The sequence below is a fragment of the Ursus arctos genome, unplaced genomic scaffold (genome assembly GCF_023065955.2).
Source record: "Ursus arctos isolate Adak ecotype North America unplaced genomic scaffold, UrsArc2.0 scaffold_32, whole genome shotgun sequence".
In the NCBI taxonomy this organism is placed as follows: Eukaryota; Metazoa; Chordata; class Mammalia; order Carnivora; family Ursidae; genus Ursus; species Ursus arctos.
In genome coordinates this window covers 10,420,801-10,442,561 of record NW_026623008.1, presented here as the reverse complement: position 1 = coordinate 10,442,561, position 21,761 = coordinate 10,420,801, and the positions used below count along the sequence as shown (strand labels likewise).

At 55.7% G+C, this 21,761-nt stretch overlaps 1 protein-coding gene across 3 annotated transcripts in view; it reads right to left on the bottom strand.

Moving 5' to 3' along the window:
* KAZN (kazrin, periplakin interacting protein) overlaps window positions 1-21,761 on the bottom strand; it is a 1,011,261-nt gene that overhangs the window by 125,650 nt on the left and 863,850 nt on the right. Inside the window, exon 1 of one of the 3 annotated variants that reach the window (XM_026519794.4) lies at window positions 21,247-21,571. The exons of the other annotated variants lie outside the window; for them this stretch is intronic. Within the exon in view, the coding sequence (XP_026375579.2) occupies window positions 21,247-21,454 (208 nt within the window). The 5' untranslated portion in view covers window positions 21,455-21,571. Of the gene's footprint in view, window positions 1-21,246; window positions 21,572-21,761 lie in introns of those variants that run through there. 3 annotated transcript variants of the gene reach the window in all.

The following is a 21,761-nucleotide window of genomic DNA, read 5'->3' as shown; positions in this document are numbered from 1 at the left end:
CAAGGCCTGCCTCCTAAAGGAATACACCCAGAAGAGGACGGCAACCGCAGGGCTGGCGTGGCCTTTTTCCCTCTGCCCTCACCTGTGGGACTCGCGCGTCTCATCTCTCCTCCCTCTTCACTACCTCCAGGGGGAAAAAAATGACCAAAATGTAAAGGAGAGGGTGTGGTATGGGTTACACGGGTTACACCCACCAACTCAGGACATAGCCCGGCTATGCGGTGAGCACAGAGCTCACTGCAAATTGGGAGGAACCAACCTGACCGAGGCCTTGCTGCTGCTGCAGGGACAGCCCAGCTCTGGCTTTCTTTCCCGTCCCTGAGTCTGAGTCAGCAGCAAAGCACCTGCCTCTCAGTTTCCTTCTCCACCCATTACCAGAATGTACAGGGTAGACAGAAGCTGCCCGTCCTACTGGTCGGGGAGCGGGTTCTCCCAGGTCGAGTTCCTAGTGGGAGAGCTCCCTTCCTAAGACTGGAGGGAAAAAAGCATTTCTATGCCCATTTTATACACAAACTGAGGCCCAGAGGAAGGTGTCTGGAATTCACAACCTTGAATCGTGAGGCCACTGGCTACTATGACCTGGAAACCAAACTGGAAACATGCTTTGGCTCAGTGTGCTCAGCCAGTCTCAGACATCCACTCAGGGGTTAAGTGCACCGAAATGCGGAAGGCATGCCGAAGGCCCCCACAGATGTAAACAATTATGCGGAGGAGAGAAGTGGGCGACCAGGGCCACCGCACAAGGGTGGAGGTCTGAAATCCCTGCATTTTCAGATCCGCGTTGCAAACAGATCCGGGCTTTCAGAAGATTTTCAACCAAGTCCAGACTGTGGCCTAAACAGAGGGTAAACCTGGAGGTCTTCCCATCTCGAAGGTGGCTTCAGCCGGCGAACTAAGATGGGCGTTTCCTGTGATGTATGACATGACCTCTATGTCCCCCAACTTCCTCACCCACAAAAGGGTGGGTGGCCCAGACAGTTAAGAGCGGCGGTCCTGGGACCAGCTGCTGGGTCAAATCCTGGCTCTGTCCTTTTGTAGCTGTTTGACCTGCAGGTCACTTCTCTGTTCTCATATGCGGACAGATAAATAATAGTATGGTGTGACGTTCTATGAGTGAGAGATAAAAAGCTCCAAGAAGGGGCCCAGCACCGCGCAAGCCCTTGGCACACACGGGCAGTCCGCTCTGATGCCATCATAGAGGATGGCTGGCCCCGTGGAGGGGGTGGGAAAGGAACAGGGCATCTTGAGCTCCAGCCGCCTGCGTCCTCCCCGCCCATCACTTAGTGGGAGGGGCTGGAGGCCGTGGAACCTACGAGCACAGCAGGGCAGCACCGAGGAACGGCTCCTGATTATTCTCCAGCCCAACTGAGCAGCTGCTCCAGGAAGAAATAAAATATGCGTTGCATACTTTAAATGTTTCACTTATGAAAACTGGGAGGGCTGCCTTTCTAAATTGTTTAGCAATAAAGTCAGTAACGAGCACCGTTCGCTGCTCTCACACTGGAGCCCCGGTCGAGGAGCCCGCCAGGGGTGGGGAGGGGAGGGCGGGCAGGCCAGCCGCCAGTGTGGAGCCCGCTGGGGCTTCTAGAAGGCGCCATCTGGGATTTTTCAGAGGGGCACTGGGATCACATCCTGGTGTCCTAATGTGAAATTGGATCCTCCCTCTGGAAGCCAAGCCCCGAGCAAGCTTGGGGGCAGAGGGGAGGGCCCTTCCGGCCTGGGACATTTTCCCACACTCCAAGGGCGCCCCGGTTTCCAGCCAATCGAGTTAATTGAAAAATTACCTTGGACTGAGAAAGAGCAGGCCTACACCATAGGGGACTGGTTCACAGGAGGCCCTACCCTCGGTCTCCAGCATGGCTGGACTTCAGCAACCTGCCACTGGAAGGCCAGGCACTGGGCTCAGCGTTCTGGGGACTGGGGGCGCTCTCCGTGCCGGGCACAGGTCCGGTGCAACGTCCCAGCAACCTCAGCGGGTGGCAGGATGCCTGCTTTACAGAGGAGGACACTGAAGCAGCAAGGACCTGTCCCAGGGCCCACACCTAGGAAGTGGTGGGCCACTGTCACCGCGTCACCTGGCTTCTCCCTGCAACGTGTCTTCCCAGGATTCTAGTCTTTGATGTGCCACAGGGCCCCCCAATCCCAAATCCTGACACACATAACTCAAATGCAATGCACACTAGCTAGCGAGGCCGGATGGAGGCCTTCTGCCTGGCCCAGAACAAGATGGCGTTTTCACACAAAGAAGGCCGTGCTTTGGCCTGATGGTGCTGAGCTGAATATAGCGCTTTTAACTTTTCCTTCAAAGTGCTCTCACTTCTGTCATGTTTTTCATCCTAACCTCCTGCGAATATGACAATGGTGGGTTTTACTGTCCTTATTAAGGGCAGTCAACCCAAGGCCTAAGGAACAGCTCCTTGCCTCAGCCAGTTCACCCAGGGAGTCTGGGGTGCATGAGGCCTGGGCCCAGCTCCCCACCTCCCTCAGACCTTCCCCTAGCCCCCTCCTCCCTCCCTCCCTGTGCAGACTCCCGACTCCCTCCCGGGTGCAACCTTGCCTCTCTGGGCCGTTCTATGCACTCCTGTCCTCCTAGCCTGCTCCCCACCCCCTCTATCTGTTTAAAGGGCTGAGGGTACCCACAATCCCAGAGTGGTCCATCCTGTCTCTGAGGCCTTTGTGGAAATGGATACCTAGACTTCAAAGTAGGGGGACCAACAGGGGCTCCCACAACCATGTCCCTCCTCCCATCAGGCTACAACCGTCAGGACTAAAAATGACCAAAACTGATTAGAAAAGCACCCCTACTTCACTTGGGGAGTTTCGGCAATATGGGCTATGAACCAAACATATAATCAAGGCGGAAAAATGTGGTGCCTTCTGGGGGGAGGACAACCTCAGGTCCCTCATGCGTTACTGCCACGTCTGTGAACAGAACCTCTTCCTCCACAGGAAAACTCGGGCCAGCACGGAACCTGCATATCTCCTTTCGGTTCTGACAAATTCTTGCTGAGCTGTTTGGGTGACAGTCAGCTGACAGGCAGTGTGGTCGAAGTGGCCAGACACATCGCAAGGGTGAGGCAGTGTGGGTTTGAGTCCCAGCCCCGCAAGCACTTCCCTGTGCCTCAGTTCCCTCATCTGTAAAATGGGGCGATAGCAGCGCCTGTCTTATCGAGCGCTGTGAGGATGAATGAGTGACGGGGGACTACACGCAAATGCACAGTGCTCGGCGCCGGCCCAATGCAACATTCCTGCCGGGTCTTTCCCTCCCTCCCCCTTCTGGGAGCCGCTGCCTTCTGGTTCTGAGACCAGCCCCTGCCTGGCAGCCTGGCCCTGGATCCCTAGGGGCTTCTCCTGGAAACTCATGACCTGAACCCCCTGCTAGAACATTCTCTGCTGACAGGTCTCCAGAGCTGCGAGCTGAGTGGCCCACGTGATCCTAATCTGTAAGGCCCCGGCACAGGAAGCCCCCTCTCTTTTACCACCCACCACCCTCACTTTCTTGTTTATGAACTAAAAAAAAAAAAAGAGATGTAACTCGAACCCCGGCTTTGAGCTGCCGCCATTGCCACCAAACATTTCCCCCCCGCCTGTCTGGCCCACTCCACCAACATTTCGCAAAGGTCAAATGCTGATTCCACCCTGCGTGCTGCCTCTTGGGAGCGCAGAGGAGAAACTATTCGAAAAATGTAAATTGAAAAAACCCCACGGCTCTCCACCCCCACCCCCCAGCCCCCTTGCACACATGCTCCCACACACACGCACGGCCCGTACCCAGGCCGGCACAACACATGACCACATCCCAGCACCTCTTTAAAGAAGGAGGAAAACAAAGAGACGAGGCAGGATTTTCACCAATGGTGACCAACCCCCAGGCTGCTTTCCTTGGAGGAACACAAAGGACCCTGCCAACAAGGAAATCTTGTACAGAACGCCACCCTCCAGGTCTTCCCGGAGCACCTCCTGGCAGGAGCCACGCCTTAGGGATCCCAGCACCTAGCACGGCCCTGAGCCCTGATCAGGGACCTACTGAGCTGAAGCCAGCCCAGGGCACAAGCCCAGGGCAAGGAAGGCCTTAGGTCGGGCGACCCTCTCCCCCCCGCCCCCGCCGGAAAAGGACCTTGCTCTCTTTGGCCAGAGATGCTTTCAAGACCAAGCATGCTTTTCCTTGAAGTCTCCCTCTGCCATACCTCTCCTTCCCCCACTCCCCGGGGAGAAAACAACACCAACTGACGAACAGCAAGCAGGTTCGAGGTCTCGCTGCTGCAGACCCAGTGTGCAGCTCGAATACAGGAATGAATGGAGCTCAGAGCAGAGACCCCGCACGTGAACGGTTCGGTGCAGGCCCAAGGCTTTCTGTTGGTCTATACATCACAGGCTCAGTCAGCCTCCTCCTGCCCTACTCTCTGGAGCTGAACTTCTAGATCTTTTCTCTTTCTTCTTCCGACTCCACAAACTCCAAGCCTGGGATGTCCAGGCCTGAGGCTGGGACCCCTTTTTCGGACGCATCTGAAGTAGTATGCTCACTCACGGCTGCTCGAGGGGAAGGAGAACAGACACGTGTCCCCGGGGTATATGGAACTGGCGGGGTAGGGGATGGTAAAACACAACACAACACAACACACGTGCCACAGTTTGTGCTTCCACGGCCGGACAAAGCTGCAGACAGTAGGCCAAATGAGGAGCAGGTGTTTGCACTGTAACTCGACTTGGAATAAGAAAAACCCCCGTGTCCCGTGGGCGTGCTGCTGTGTCCCCCTGGAACTGCAGGCTGCTCACCAGGCCAGTGAGGTCACTCCTTCAGGGGTGGATGGCACAGAGCTACACATAATCCAGGCACCAAAAATAATAAAAAAATCCAAGGCAGGCTCTCGTGCTTCTTCAGCCATAAGGCCCTGGACAATGAAGCTCAAACCCAGGAGGCCCAAGGACAAGGGACAGCACCCCTCTGGTCCTCTGGCAGGTCAGCAGTTCGGTCAGCATGGCTCCAGCAAAGGCCACAGGCGAGGCCAAAGAGTGTTCAGCTAAGATTCTTTCCGTAATCATGAAAATTAACCCAGGATAACCCCACTGCCCAGGAAGTTGTTCCTGCCCCCAATCTCCGGACAAAGCTGTAAATCTCCCTCCAAATGAGCATTTTCTCTGTGTGCACACCTGCAAAAAGCTCATTTGGGGGAGGCAGGGGGGAAAACCAGACCCTTAACCTGGGCTGGCCTGGCCTGGAAGGTAGGCAGCTGAGTCAAACATTTCCAGGCAGACACTCAATCTCCTTTGTCAATGGGTCTGCAAGTAACGCATTTTCTCCTCCACCTTCGTCTTCCTCTTTTTTGTAATCTCCCGGTTGTATGAAAATGTTCACAGGACCTCTTGCCAAGGGGCTGTTTATTTGACCATGGATGCTGCTTAGGGACTGCAAAAGGAGTGCGTGAACTTGGCACTGGATGTTCCTTTTGACCTAGGGGCTGTCAGCCAGGGGGCGGTTGGTGCATGGGAAGCTGCAGCAAAGGAGAAAGAATGGTGTCCTAACTCCACAGCCCTGGCCTAGGCTACTGTCCAGCCCCACCTGTCCTAACGTCAGCCCGTGGAGTCTCTAGCTGTCTCTCTCCCCGCCTTGCTCCCAGTGCGTGCCACTGATGTCTTCAGGCTCCTGCTGAGTCCTCTTAAACAACATCAGGGGAGCCGGGAACACGCAGCTCAGTGTGGGGAACACTCTGTCGGAATGAGAGATGTGTGGCTGGCCAAGCCGGGCGGATCAAGGCAAAGCGTCCTGTCCGCCCCCTACCCCCAGCACAATCTGCTCTGTCCTGACAGGGAAGAAAGACACCGGGGGAAATGAAGCTGGGGTGCAGGAAGGCGTATGGGATCCTGTGCCCTGGCGGCTGTCTTCTCGTGTCAGAGGGGCTCTCGGGTCAACAACACGGATTTAGTGTGGAGGATCTTCACACGGCAGGACGCGGGCCAACAGTGATGCTACAATGAGATCGATTTGGGGCTCCATATAAAGGTGAATGCTTAAAACTCATCAAAATTAGAGGGGCTGGAAAGGAAGAGAGTTTCCAATCCTGGAAGGCATTTCAGCTCAGGAGGACTGGACATCATGAGTTAATTCGTCCTCCTTGCCCCAAATTCTCTAAGTTAACTATATCCCCACAATCTGGAAGGAAGCAGCGCCACAGATCAGGGACCCTGCCCACCTGCCCAGATGCAGTGGATTGGGCCAGGAGAGTCACCTGATCCAGGGTCTGCCGAACTACTGGATAGGAAGGGACCAATCAGATTCTCTCTCCCAGGCATTAAAGGGTTGCAAGAATGGGACCCTGGCAGAGGAGTAAGGCTGGGGAAGGCACCTGGGGGAGAATCCCTGGAAGAGGAGGGAGGTGGGATGGAGAGGGTACTGCCCCAGGCTCCCATGTCCAGACCCCACGTGGCCAGCCTTGGACTTCTCCAGGTTGCCTGCTCTGTCCTTAAACAAGCCCTGCTCTGACTGGAGCTCCTCCCCGTAGGCACTTTCTCACACCCGAAGCCCTAGAACATCCCTGGTGGGACACGCCGCAAGCAGGAGCAGGGCCCTCCCTGCAGGATGCGGGGCTGGGCCAAGGCCAGGCTGTCACTGGAACCTGGCATCAAGCCCCAGGACTTCGCCAAGGCCAACTCACATTCCCACTGTCTATGGGGGTCACGCATGGCCTGGGCTCCCCATGCCTCTCCTATCATCACTGCTCAGCACAGTCCCTTGATCTGACCGTATGCCACAGACAACAAGGCTCAAAGGCCAGTCACAGCCAAGACTCTCAAAGCCCCAACAGGCCAAAGAGTGCCGGGTGGGCATACGCGCTCACCTACACACACGTGACCCTATGGGAAGACGCTTCCGATACTGCCAATGCCAAGCCCATGCTTAATAAACATTTCATTTATTTGCAACCCCTTTGAGATGGCTTATTAATAAAGCAGTGGCTTTACTTATTAAGTACCTACTGTATACCAGGCCGTGCGGGGTGGGTTTCATCATTTCCAGGACAGGATGAGGAACCTGAGGCTCAGAAAGATAAAAGCAGCTTCCCCAAGAGCCCCGCGCAGACTGCTGCCCGACACCCGCCTCCGAGTGGGAGTCAAAGCCCTAGCAGATGCTACCTCCAAAAATTCTCCCCTGACAAGAGCTTTCCCTGCCCCAAGGACTTTATCTCCCACTGATCACTGATTCTGAACTTGTGGTATGGGGACACCTGTCCGGTGCGCCTGTGTATCTCCAGCATCCACCTGGCAGAAAACTAACACGAATGATGCTTACCGAGCACCCACTATGTGCCAAGGCCCGGGCTAAACGCTGTGCATAAATCATCTCATTTAATCTCCATGAAACCTCTACCAGGTAGTGACAGCCTCCCTAATTTACAGATGAAGACACCGAGGTTCAGAGGGATTAAGAAGCTTGCTCACGGTCCGCACTGCTGGAAGGATCCGCACACAGGCAGTCTGGCTTTCTGGCCCCGAGCACTTGGTCCGCGCCTCCGATGTCCCCACATTCACAGCCCTGGGTCCACGTGCTTGTGTTAGAGGGGGAGCTCGTTCTCGCTCCCCCACAGGGCAGACACCCAAGGAAATGCGGAACGAGCACCTACACCCTGAACAACGCCAGGCACAGAGGCGAGCTAACCACCCCTTTCTCTAAATTCGTACCTTCGGGCTGCCCGCTCCCTGCCTTGCTCGGCAAGGTAGCATCTGTCTGCTGGGGATGGATTCAGGTCATCTCTAAGGGGAATCAATCAGTGCTTTCCAGGGAGATGGCCAAGCTCCACACGCAGCCTGGAAAATCTGACTCCCGACGGAGAGGCTGAGAGAAGCCAGATGCCATCTGGAGTGCCCAGGGACCAGCTGCTGCCGCTGACCTCCGTGTGCTCAGCAACATTGGGGATGTGGCAAGAGGCTGGCAAGGGGAACATCACCTCATGCATTTATGCGGGCCCACCAGGGAGCAGGCACACGAATCAACCCCACCCAGGCCCCTGCTCGGGAAGCTGACAGAGGCAGGGGTCCTTCTGAAAGCCCATCTGGGGCGGATGTGACAAAAGAGGTATACACAGAGGGCTGGAAGGGAGAAAAAGAAGGGGTCTTAATTACATAGGAGCGGGAGACTGAGAAGGAAGCGGAGAGCTGGTCCTTGAAGAGAGAGAAAGAAGAGAAAGAATGAATGATTAATAGAAGAGAACACCGAGCTCCTCCACAGGGGTGTAGAACAGACCCTGGCCCATAGTAGCTGCTCAAGAAACCTCAGAGGGTCCGTTCCTTTCAACCTCATGACACCTTGCGAGGGACACAAACCCGCAGCTGCTGGAGGAACCAGCTCATGCTCCGCAGCGCTCAGCTCCCGCGTTTGCCTCTGGGCTTCCAGTCCCAGTCCATCCTCCCTGCCTTTCCTTTGGCTAACACCCCACGTGTGAGTTTCACTGGGGGCTCACAACCCCCACCCCAACCGATTCCAGGGCAGGGTGCAGACCTGGACCAGGTGATTGATGGATTCAGGGCTGTCACATATCTACAGCTAAACCAATGATAATCAGTCCTGGGATTTCTGGAAATATTGAGAGTGAAAGATTTTCTGCACTGGAATCCTAGAAAGGTAAGTGTGACTTAGACTTGTGAGGGGTCATTTTTGCCACCAGAAAGGATAATGCCCAAAGAGATGAAAGGAGGGCTGGGAGATGACCTCATTTGAGCAGCTGGATGCAGCTATGCCTGAAGCCAGACTTATCTCTATTTCAGTTATGCAGAGTTATTGATTTGCCTTTCTGTGAATCGGTTTCAGCTGTGTTTCTATCATTTGTGACTCCACAGGCCCTGCAACTACATGGCTCTCTGGGCAGGTGGAAAGCAAGTAAGAAGTGCAAACAACACAAAGTCTGTTCATTAACAGGTTTTGAGCAGTAAGCATGGACCTCTCTCAGCCTCAGATGCCACTCTGAATGACGGCGATCATGCGTCCCTCCCTCCTAGGGTGAACGGGCAAGTCGCTGAACCCTCCTGCAACCTGTTCTCTTTAGCATGTTACAGCCAAGAGCGGCAGGACACCCACAGCCCTGGAAGGGAATCCCCAGCTGTCAGGGATGCCTGTGCACAGTTCCCCCACACCTGAGCCTCTGGCTGGAGTTTGCTGAGCTGCCCCACGACCCTCCCACTTCCTAAGGGCCCAGCCCAAGCCCTGGGAGGCAGCCATGGGGAGCTCCCTACCAGGGCTGGGGGCCTGGACAGAAGGGGTATGCTTGGCCTTTCAACGGATCAAGTCCCTCTGTGACTGCTCACTTCAGTCCCTGCCATGCCCCAGCTGAGGACGGGAACGAGGGACACTGCAGAGTGCATGGCACTGGGGACAGGAGAGTAATGGCTACTGCGGGCTCCGGTCGGACTCCAGCCGGACCTAGGGCTGAATCTTATTTTCTTGGCTTCCTGGCCCTATGGCCTGGGACAAGTTTCTTTACAACCTGGTGCCTCAGTGACTTCATCTGTAAAATGGGGTGATTAATGCACCTAATTTATTTGGGTTGTTTAATGTAGTCCCTGGGTCAGGTTCCCCTGCATGGTAATCACCCGCATGTACACAAGTGACGTCAGACCTCCGAGGGCACGTTTAAGGTGACATGGCGCACGGAGGGGAAGCATGAGTCCCTCTAAGCACACAGCTGCTCAGAGCACTGGTTCATCTACCTGGCAAGTGGCAAGTCTCCGAAAGGGACCCAGGGCACAGGACCTGTGAGTCAGCCCAGGAAGCAGGAAGGCAGAGCTGGCTGAGGGACAGCGAGAGGGCGGGGCTCTGCCCCAGAGGTGATCAGGGTTGGCCGCAGACAGAGGCCCAGTCACCTTGGAGAGGCGGTCACACAGGGACACAGGGGGAAGTCCCTGACGCCTACCCCACGAGCCTGGCATGAAGAGAAGGAAGAGGAGCTGTGGGTCATTTCAAACACCCCAGCAGCTGCTCAAACACACAACCCAACCTCTTCTTCTTCTTCTTCTTCTTCTTTTCAGTTGTATTTGTTTATTGGAGAGAGACAGTGTATGAGCGCGGGGGAAGGGCAGAGGGAGGGAGACAAGAAGTCTTCTCACCAGGTCCCAGCCACCTCAAGTGCCCAGCTAACCAGAACTCTGGCTTACATTTGAGGACAAGGAAGCAAACACTGACAAGACTCAGCAGTGCAACGGACTCTTACTTTCTTTCCCGAGCAGAGCAAACTGTGGGGCCAAGGGGCTCAGGCTCTGACTTAGAACCCTAAGGGTCTATAGAAGCCTGATTCCAAAAAAGGAGTCATCCGGGCTCCATGTGCCCGCTAACCAAAGCGGGGAAGCAGAAAGGCATTTTAGGACATTTTCAAGGACACCAAAAACAGAGTCTTCAGTGTCTAATTCTCTGAAAATACCCGACTGGAAGCAAGCAGGGAGGGCTGCGTTTGGGGCGGGTCTGTGTTTTACCTATGATCATATCCCTGCTGCTTCAGAAGCATTCTGATCCAGGCAGGGCACCACGAACATTCTGCAGGACGAATGAAGAAAAGAACGTTGGGGGCTCTACCACGCTCAACGATTCTGGAGACTGAAACACAAACTGAAACACTTGTTTATAGAGACACAGTGACCAGGTGACAGAGGATGAGGACAGCTGGAGAAGCAAACGGACTCATCACCTTACACCTCAGACCCAGGCTGAGAACGAAGTTGGGTGCCCACGGGGCACAACCCAAGTCACATTCTTCACCTGTCTTCTTCCTGCCTCTATCTTTCAGCTGCCTCCAAATTCCAGAAGAAAAAAGGGATATAGTTACTGACCCCTGAAAACCCGGACAGTGACTGGCGGGGCTGTGGCTGTTCTCCAGGTGCTGCCCTACCTGCCCGGTGAGGCTCGTCCAAACGTGTGGCAATAGGAGGGCCAGATTAAATTTCTCGTAAGGTCCTGCCAGCTCAAACATTCGTGGATGCGCGTTTCCTCCCCGCTGGAGCATTTCCTGGAGCCCGGCTCTGCGCTCCGGGTGAACACGGGAGGAGACACACGTGCAGGTGCTCTGTGGTTCCCGCCCCCTCAAAGGTTACAGTTCGGAGGAGAGCCCTGGGTTATACTCAAGAAATGCTCACGCGGGCCCTGGTCACAGCTACACTGTGCTCCGGGTGACAAAGGCCCATGGCAATGCAAGGGCTAAGCACAGGGGGTGGAATGAACAAGAAAGGCTTTGCGGAAAGGCCGGGGGCCCAGGACAGGGTGGAATTTGGAGTCAGTGTGGGGTGGGGAGGTAACAGAAGAAAGAAGGAGAAGGCGAGGGGTGGGAGTGGCAAGCAGGCTGGCTCATGGGACAGTGAGGAGACGCAGAGCAGAGGCTGTCGAATGTTCGTGGTCCCCAGCACTAAGCCCAGGCCAGCGTGGGTACTCCACACCTGCCAGGTGGAGGAACCAGGAGCCCTGGCAGACCCGGAGAGAGGTTGAGGGAGGTTGAACCTTCTGGTTCAAGTTAAGGGTTCTAGACAGAAAAACTCTCCTCCAGAGTGTAGGCACCAGGAGGGTAGAAATGGTTTGGGTCAGCTTGTCAGCCCCAGGCACCCAGTCACGTAAGTATCTATCCAGGGACTGAGTGTGAAAATATTAGCGGGTGTGATTTTAAAAAGGTGCTCAGCGGGAATCCGAGGTGTGGGTCAGTCCGAGCATCAGCGGTGGCCCAGAGACACAAACGAGTGGGGAGAGAGCAGGGCCAGAAGATCCGCGAAGGTGGAGGGGTCAGAGGCCAGGCAGGCGATGCCTTAGCTGCTGTGGGTGCAGGGGTTCCCCCAATGGGGTGGGGGGCACCGTGTGCCATTGAGCGGCAACAGCTGAGCACAGCTGGCATAGCTGAGTGTCAACTCAAATGGGATATGGACAGCGTACCGACCATCCTGGTTTGCCCGGGACCGAGGGGTTTCCCATGGTACGGGACTTTCAGTGCCGAAACCGGGAAAGTTCTGGCAACCCAGCATGAGTTGGTTACCTGAGGCACAGGTCTGCCCTCACCAGCATCCCAAGGAGAACAAGACCGCTGGTGGTACAGGAATCTCCTTTGGTGGAACAGGGAAACTGAGGCTGAAAGGGGAGTGACCTGTGGGAGGAAGGTCCCACAGTGGGTAAGCAGCATAGCCAGCTAGAACATTCTGGCCTCCACTTCCCTTGCTTTCTCTGCACGCTCGGAAGACGTGAGACACATAAGTGCTGTCTGCTGAGCACAGCTGTGAGCTGTGCCAACTTCCTCGGAGCCAACGGACACTGGGAGGGGAGCTCCAGTGTTTCCGTCCCCAAGAGGGGTCCCAGGGAAATGGGCCCATCTGGCCCTCTGCTCTTCTGAGATTCTGGCCCAGGATGAGCAGGCGGCCACCACCTGGGACCTTGGGGGGGATGGGGGTGCTGCTGGCTGCTGCTCTGCTTGCCTCTCCTATGACATCGCCATTATGGCCACCCCTGGGGGAAGGCCAGGATCCCCAAAGGCCTTTGTGAAAGGCAGACACATCATGTAGCCACACACCCTGCAGTCCCTGCGTTTAGAAGGGTCTTGGCAGCTCTGGGCAGCCAGTGCAAGAAAGGGCAGGGTCCAGGGGAAGTGGAAGGGGCAGGAAGAGGGAGGAGAGGACGGAAGAGGAGGCTTGGGGGGAAATTTAAGTAGGAGCTTCCTAGAGCAGTCTTGCTCAGTGATTGGCCTGCATCAGCATCCCCTTAGGTGGCTGGTTAAGACCCAGACTGCTGGGCCCGCCCCCAGTTCCCGATTCTGCAGGCCTGGGCTGGGCTGAGAATCGGCACCATTAACAAGTTCTCAGGATAGGCTGACGGTTGCTGGTCTTGGCACCCCATCTTGAGAACCACTGGCCTGGAGCACGGGCTTATGGGGGTGGGGTAGGGGTAAGGGACCACAGCACGTGGGTGTTGATGGGTCACCGGGGGCTGGGAAGACCCACGGAAGTAAAGACGGAAGATGCTGGAGGCCTTGGTCCTCACACTTCGGAGAGGGTCAGAATCACAAGGCGGCAGAGGGTACTTGTTTCACATGCAGATTTGTGGGCCCATCCCCAGATATTTTTGACTGCCCGGCTCTGCTAGGGCGCCCAGGAACTTAAAAGCACCATAAGCTCTGAGTGATTCTGACGCAGGCAATCCAGGGGCCACAAGGAGCTCAGCAGCCTCGAAGTGCCACGGCGGAAACACACGTTTCGCAGGCTTCATGAGCCGTGATGGGCCACAGAAACATCTGCGGGCTCCTGCCCTGACTCAGGGCCAGCTGCGCCCCCTGATACTGGAGCCACTAGCCACATGGAGCCTTTTACAATGAAATACAATGTGAAACTCAGTTCTGCTGTCATACTAGCTACATTTTAAATCCAGTGGCTTCCATATGGGACAGAAGAAATCTAGAACGCTGCCATCTTTGCAGAGTTTATCAGACAGCTCTGGCCTGGACAGATCACATTATGTCTGTCTCTGTTTCCCTTTCTAAAAAAGGGGGTTCCCTCCCCTGTCTTTCCCAGGGTGCAAGGGAAAGAAAAGACTCCACCAAGAGTGACCTTTCTAGCCAGCACTTTCTAGCCTGCTGGTGGGAGGAGGCGGTCCAGGTTGGCCGGGCAGCATCCGTGTCTGCCCCAGGACCCAAGAGGACGGTTCTTCTTCCTTCTGGTTGGCTGCCAGTGCCAGATTCCCCAGGGCAATGAGGAGTCCTTAGTAGTTAGCTTAGTAATCACAAATATGCTATGGAAAACAAACTCATAAAAGCCTGAGCAATTCCCCTTCAAAGAAAGCGACACCAAACAAAACCAACCACGCACGAGAAGGTATGGGCAACGCATCACAGTGGCAGAGGTATTAACAATAGAGGTATTAACAATGAATCACGGAGAAAAGGTAACTGAATTTATTCCTTCCCCAGACCTTCCCAGCACACATGTGAGATGCTCATGTTTTCCAGGAAGGAATCGAAAGAACACTGGAGATAAAGCACTGGGGACAGGGGATCTCTGCAAGTGTTCCAGGACTGGCAGTGTGGGGGCAGGGACGGACAGTCTGTGAGGGGTGCAGGGTCCTGCTGTTACTGCACCCAGTCCCTACGTTAGGCAAATGCGTAGACACAAGGCAGCATGGTGGGTAACCGGGGGCAGGGGTGGGGGTGGGGAGTTCTTACTCAGTGGGTACAGTCACTGTTTGGGACGATGAAAAAGTACTGGAGATGGAGGGTGGTGATGGGTGCCCACACGGACGATGTATTTAACGCCACGGAACTGCACACCTAAAAATGGTTAAAATGGTCAATTCTGTGTTATGTAAGTTTTGGTGCAAACAAAGGGGAAAAAAAGTGCAAGGTCTGAACTCCACCCTCGACCTCCCGCGGCTACCTTGGAGGTGGGCCTCAGAATCTGCATTTGAGTCCACTGACCCCGGGACTCAGCTCTTTGCTGGGGATGCCTTGTGCAGGGGAGGGCTGGACAAGCATATGTCTCGCTTTCTAACAGATTCGGGGACTGTGTGTGCCTAGGCAGGGGTGGGAGGGGGCCCTGCGGCTGGAAAAGGAAAAAGCGAGAGTGAGCTAGGATGTCTGTATACCTATTGTCCACTTCAGGACGCCTCTGGAAAGGGAAAGGATGCTGCTAAGATCGTGTCAGGATGCAGGGGGTAAAGCGGAGTACAAGGCCTCCTGATTTTCTTACTCTCAAATTAACCCAATCCCAGAAAGGCAAGGGGCAAAGACGTTCTCAAAGTCAGGTCCATGGCACCCTTGCATCAGACTTACCCAGGGCACTCAATAAAAATACCGATTCTGAGCCCCTCCCCAGACCTATGGGCAGAATAGGGGTGGAGCCCGAGGATCTGGATACTGGCAGGGACCCCGGACCACTGTCATCCTGTCTGACACCCCCTTTAATGAGTCAAGAGGAATTAGGGAAGGGGGTCAAGAAGGAAATTCCCCCGTTTGCCAAGATACCATGTGTATTTGTGAGTTTGCACATCTGGCCCTGGAAACCCCATGGCGTCTTGAAGTATGGGCCTTTTCCTCACTCTGGGCCTGTGTCCTCACTCTGTGGAGAGAGCGAATAGACTCCATCCCCGCTGGGTCGGACCTCCTGTCAGGGGCTGGCTGGCCTCCCTGGATTCTGGCTGGGCAGAGGGGTGGGGTAGGTAGTCTCCTGGAGCCAACTGAGCAGCTCTGGGCCCCAGGGGCCCTCACTCCCAGCTGCCTCTGGCTGACTGGAAACCAGCGTGTCAATGATGCCAGGGAGAGAGTCCCATGACGCCCAGTGTCGCAGCCTCTGCCCGGTGCCCAGGTGGCCCTCAGGGAACCGTCAGCTGATGAAGGAAACCAGAGGGAGAAGCAAGGGTCCTGGGGCAGACAGCATGGCATCCTGGAAGAGCCAGTGACTACAATCTCTGTGACCGCTTCAAGCCTCAGCCGTGTCACCTTTAAGAAGGGGAAGAGGCCAGCTGCCTTACAGGGGTGGGAGACGACCCACAGGCACGCAGGTAACCAAGCGCCTGGCTCCTGGGCGGCCCTCGGTAAACGCTTCTTCATCATGAAAAGGACCTTCCCCAACAGAAATATACATTCTTCCCTGCCTGGGTACACAGGACTTCAAAGTTAGCAGTGCCCCGGTGAGGCAGAGCCGGGCGGGTATGGAAGAAAGCAGACAGGAACTAGCAGCTGCTGTTTTTACTTCTCTCCGGGCCCCCGGGGAGAGCTTTCTGAAGCTTCTGTACAATTAAAAGGTACTGAACACACTCCATGCCTCTGATAAAGTTACAGCCCCAACTAGGTGGGAGCCGCGCCAGCCTCCAGATCCAGGTAGCAACAAAAGAGGAGGCTGTCGGTACCCGCAGATAGGCCACCAGGTGGTGGGCGTCCCCCCCGCCCCCCGCCCAGTGGCCCCAGAGCCCAGCACACAGATGGAGGGTGCACGCGGAGGGGCGTCCCCTGGAAACCACCAGCTCCCCTTGGCCATAGCCCCCAGGCTTGACGGCACCCAGCTCGGGGCAGGACTCGCCCACCTGTCTGTCCTACCTTTCTGGTTGTTCATTTCTTCCAAATTCAGGGCCGCGACAGCACCTTTTGGGCCAATGCCACTTGTCGGGGGCTCTGAGGACTCGCCACCACCCCTGTCTTCCAGCTGGCTTCTCTTGAAGGCATCCAGACAGCAGACCAGAGAAAGCACGAAGTCCCCACCTTCACGGGGGCTGCCCCAAGGGGCACAGAAGGGGTGGTCCTTTTGAATGGGAGTCATTCCTGCCTCTCCCCCTCCTGGACAGGCACTCCTCTGACACGCTCGACGTGAAATGCATTTGCGGAGAGTAAATTCATAAAAAAATAACGACACACACAGGCACGCACACGCACACACACACCTTGTAAACACGGCTTGCCATCCTCTCTGGAGTGTTCATAACCCTTAGTGACTCACAGCAAACACGGCATCCCCACAGTGCTTGCTTCGGCCGGCTTTAATGATACGTCGCCTGCGCTTATCTGCCGGGGCTAAAATGTGTGTAAACACCAATGTACCTGATTTTCCACTTTTGTCAACTGGCTGTGGTCTGGGTGAGAGGGGGCTGGGTCCAGGCTCCTGCTTACTGCCTTCCTTGAACCGTGCGTTCAAGTGACTCTTGAAATGATTAAAAGAGAAGTAAACTCTTCTTTCAGAACGGCTGGAGGGTCCTAACAAATCCTCCAGTTAACTCAATGGGAATATTACAAAGAACACAAGGCATGCATAATGACTACTATGGAAATTTCCTGATTACTTAGAAGGCCAAATCAGCAGCTACCAGTCCTTCGGAATCAGCCAGTCTCATCAAACCCCACTAGCTCAAACTCCAAAAAAATTAAAAAAAAAAAAAAAAGTACACAGACATATACACTCAATTTCTTTGGACTCTGGAGAAATGGGAATCTTCCTCCCTCTTATGGCACTGGTAGCATTGGGCTCCATGAGTAGGAAGGATGCTAACCACGCAGATTCCTATCCAACAACTCTGAAGTGGGTAACAGGATTCCCATTTTATAGATGGGTAAACTGAGGATTGGGACGTTACCTAAGTTGCTTGGGGACACACAGCTCGTAAGCAGAAGAGCTGGCGGATCAAAGCAGGGTGTGTCTGATTCCAAAGCTGGTGCCCTGGACCCGCTGCCCCTCTCACTGAGCAGTCACACAGGGGTGAGGGTGCGAGGCCGCAGGAGAGCTCCCTAGGGAAACCAATCGGAATTGTTTTCGAGAGCGGAGACTTTCACTCCTGGTTGGCTAGGACAGCCAAGCCCCAGCTGTCTCTATCCCACTCAGGTGGCCAAGGACGCCCACAATAAACCCCGGTGGTCCTAGTGGCTGGCCTTCTAAGAAAGTCTCCAGTTCCAATGGGGAGATTTAATCTCACTCTCAACCCTGCGGAAACCCTTTCCAGAAGGGGATAATGCGAGGCCAACCTATTGCTGAAATTGCTAAAGACACACAGATAAGCAAATGCTTGAGTTGCTTAAAACAAGGAATGTCAAGGAGAGGACAACCCCCACCCCCTCTTTTTAAAGATAAAAATTTAAAGAGAAAACGGACCTGAAACGTCATGTGGGTCTACGTTTTAGAGATCGATACAAGGTCTTTCCACAGTGGGTCTATGATCTGGGACCCCACAATCAAGTCCTGGCTGTGATACCCCCAGCTGTGTGATCTCGGGCAAGTTACTAAACTTTCCTGAGCCCCCGCTTCCTCACCTGTGCATGGGACCGGCAACGGCACCTCCCCCCAGGGTCCTTGGAGGACTGATTAAGACCAAGCATCCCATTTGGTTCGCACCATGCCGGTCCCTGGGAGGGTACAGTACAGCACTGGGAGCCAGGACACACATCCGCAAGGGTCTGGTGCCCTGGGTCGGCCGGCTTTATGTGAGGGAGAGGGGCTAGTGGAGATAAGAGCGCCTATGACTAAGAAAAAAGGTAGAGGCTGAAAGAGGCTCCATTAGGTCCTGTGACTTTGTAAGCTGGGGTTCAGAGAAAGGCTTAGGGAGGCGTGGCATCTGATCTGGGCCTACAAGCCTGGATAGGCTTCAGATGGGGGCAGACCGAGTGCCCAGACTCCAAAGACACGAACTGACCTATCAGCAACACTCTCTTGCCTTAGGGACTCAGCACCGTGTGGCTCCCCTCGTTCTCTCTGACTTGCTGCCCAATACTGACCAGCGGCCGCTCCCATCACGCTAGCCCCTCACCTGGCTCTACTTTCCCGCATAGCACTTGCCGCCTCCTGATGCAGCCTGTGTGTACTTGCCTGCTGGAAGTCTCCTCCCACAGATAAGGAGCTCCATGGAAACAGGGGCTGCAGCTGTCCCCTTCGCGACTATAGATCTCTGGCAGCTACCACGGTGCCTGGCAGGAGTAGCGGCTCAAGAAATGCGACCGAAGGAATGGACAACCAAAGAAGGAATCATTCACGTCTCCGCCTAAGAAGCCTCGGGGAGCACCTGCTTTACTGGGGGGGGTGTGTGTTTCTGGGTGACCTCCCTCAGGTGGAGTTAATCCCACTGCAAGCCAACAGGGAAACTGAGTTACCAAGTATCTCAAGGTCACACAGATTTGAGGCAGAACCAGGTGCAGACTGAGCACGTCTAACTTCTACAGCTCCGGCTCGGGTCCTTAGCCTGTGCACAAAGAATGGTCCCCTTCCCTGAAGGGGGCCCCGCCCTGGAGGCGAGAGCTGTCCCCAGCACAGAGCCCGTCACCCTGCTGATCTCTCAGGACACCCTCCACGAGCAATGTCAAAGTGTCCAGCTTTCCATCCTGCCAAGCCAGCAGCCCCCCTCCGTCCCCCTTCCCCACACCTCTGAATGTGCCAATTCCCAGACTCTGTCATCCAACAGGGCACTCACTCTTCAGCTCCTTCCACTGAACATCACTCAGCTGGGGACCGATGTGTTGAGATCCTGGGACGAGTCACCTCACAGCCTGGCTGAAAGGTTTATTTCAACAATAATTTCAGCTTGTAGTTCTGAGGCAGAAGATCTCTCATTTGCTTCCCAGAGGAAAACCCCTAATAACAGTCAAAGGTTTGAGAATCCATGTCCACGAAAGGCTGACCTCCATGCCCAGCCACCACGGAAGTTCTCAGAAACTGCATTTGATCTTTAAGAACCAGACAGCAGAAGGGGGTGAAGGGTGGGTGGTGGAGTAGAAAGAACTCGAAAGTTTATTGGTTTAGCTGCTGGCTTGATCTTGATTCATGCCAGGATGCCAACTGTAAATCAGGAGATTTCCACTGCTCTCTGCCCTAAAGGGATACCACGAGGGCCACAGGAATAACAACCACCCCCAAGACCTTGGAGACAGGCGTTTCTCAGCTACACCATGTCATTAGGATATTCGTATTATGAATACACAAATGGAGTCTATGAAGACACAAAGTAAACAGATCTCTCTCCACCCAACCATCTCCTCCATGTTTACATAATAACACCCCCCACTGGCACAACAGTCAGCCCTGGATCACTGAAGCACTTTGCAGACAAGACTAATCTCATCTTGACACAGTTCAGGAGGGCGGAGTTGAAACAGATAGCATCGCATCCTAATGGGACACTGAGTCAACGGGGGCTCTGACAGGTGCCCCACAAATGAAGCTGATACCTAACTTTTATGAAACATCAACTATGAACGAGGCAAGGTGATTTGCAGATGCTAGCTTTGGAATGATCAAAACGTTAGTTAACACTAGTTATGATCAGCACTTTTTGGATGGGTAAACTGAGTCTCAAAAAGATGAAGCAACTTGCCCAAGCTCTCCTATTTGCTCTTTTCTCTGCATCTGTGCTTTTTACACCAAGCTGTCAGCTGGGGAGGAGGTGGGACTGTCTCCAGCAGGCCCAGTCCCAGGGCCAAGGGTCCAGGGACTCAAGCTCCTTCCAGGGCTCAGCGTCCCTTTTCTAGACCCTTGGTGACCCAAGACTTGAGTGGCTCCAGGACACCAGCCGCAGCTCAGCTCATCACAGCTGACTGATCCGTAGTCCCAGCTCCTGCAGCTTCGACAGTGATCCTCAGGATTCCGTCTCCTTGGGAGACCAATACAGGCAGTCTGGAATTAGGGGGCCTTGCTGCTGGCTTTTTCTCATAGGAAAGAAATAATTATTAGGTAAATAAGCCTGGTGTTTCCCAGCTGGTTAAGCCTGCTGTCTGGGAGAGGCATTCTGGTGTCAACAGACAGAGAATATTTGAAATTGTGGGACCTTGGGCAAGTTGCTGAAACTCTGGCGTTTTCCGTCCTTATCTTCATGAAGATAACACAGCTTCCCTCCCAGAGCTGTGATAAAATTTTAAGGACACACGCCATGTAAATTACGGGAACACAATAGGTATCCAAGAAATAATGAATAACCACGTTGTACTTCCCCTCCCCCATTTTTCCCGGAAAAAGTATTCTAACCTTAAACTGATTATGACAGACGCTTCTTGGAAGCCGTTCACCTTCTGTCTAAATTTCTTCCTACTCTGGAGTCAAAGGGATCCAGGGGTCCTCTGCGCAACCCCCCCTCCCCAGATGTAACTTGAGGCGGCGGCGGCGGGGGGGCAGCTGAGACCCGAACAGAATGGAACGCGCACCCACTCGGAATATTTTAACATTAAAACGCGGTCCTCAGCTTGGGGCAAATTAGCCAATGATACACAATCAGACCTTCGCATCGTGTCTCCACCGCCTCGATTTCTTTCTGCATTAGTCCTTCAAGTGTAAGAGAAATCTCTCCGTTCTTAGCAAATGCGAGCCATCATGTTCCGCTCAAAGGGGCAGCAGTAAAGCAGGGCTCTCCTGGCACTTTACGGCGCTGCCAGGTGGGTTACAGGTGAGGCCGGAGAGGGGCCGCCCCAACTTCGTGCCGGGCTGGCCCCTTTCCCACGCTTCCAAGGACAGTGGCGGGGTCCGGCCCAGAGCGAGGTCTCCGAGCGCCCCGGGATCTCACAACTCTGGCAGGCGTGTCCTTGACCGCACCCCCCCCCGCCAGCTCGCTCGGGGGGCCCGGCCGGAAAGCTGCGAGCGCCGAAACCCCTGCCCGAAAGCTGAAGAACTAACTCCGCGTCCTGCGCGACTCCCCCTGCACCCCTCCCCGCGCCGGGGACGCGGCGCGCGGCGAGAACTTTGCCACCAGCGCTCAGCGATCCCGGCCGGGAGCGCCCCCGCGTGCCCGGCCCCGGCGACTCCCCGGGCCTGCGGCCGCGCCGCCCTCCCCGCCCGGCGCGCACCTACCCGGCTGGCTGCAGTCGCCATCCACTCGAACGGAGGGCGTCCCGGCACGGGGCCGATCGGCCGGCCCCCCCGCGTCCGCGCCCGGCTCGCAGGCTGCGGGCCCCCGGGGGCGCGCCGGCCCGGCCCCCGCCCCGCAGGAAGGCGCCGGCTCGCCTTGTGCCGCGAGCTGGCGGACGCGCTCCCAGGTGCCCGAGTCGGCCGCCCGCATGCCGCGTGTCCGGGGGGCGCTGCCGCGGCGGCGCGGGGGGCTCCGACGACGGGAGCCGGGCTCACAGCCTCCGGGGCCGCCGCCGCATCGGGGCACAGCCGAGCGCCGCCCCCGCCGCCCGCCGGTCGCCCGCGCGCGCCGGACCAGGGCTCTCCGTCCGGCCGACGCCGGGCCGTCCGCGGCCGCCGCACGCGAGGAATTCGGCCGCCGGCCTCTCACGTGGGAAAGGATCTCACTCCCGCGGCTCCTCCTCCCGCTCCTTCCGGGCTGGCGAGGGCCGGCCCTTCGCCCGGCCCCGCCCCCAGCC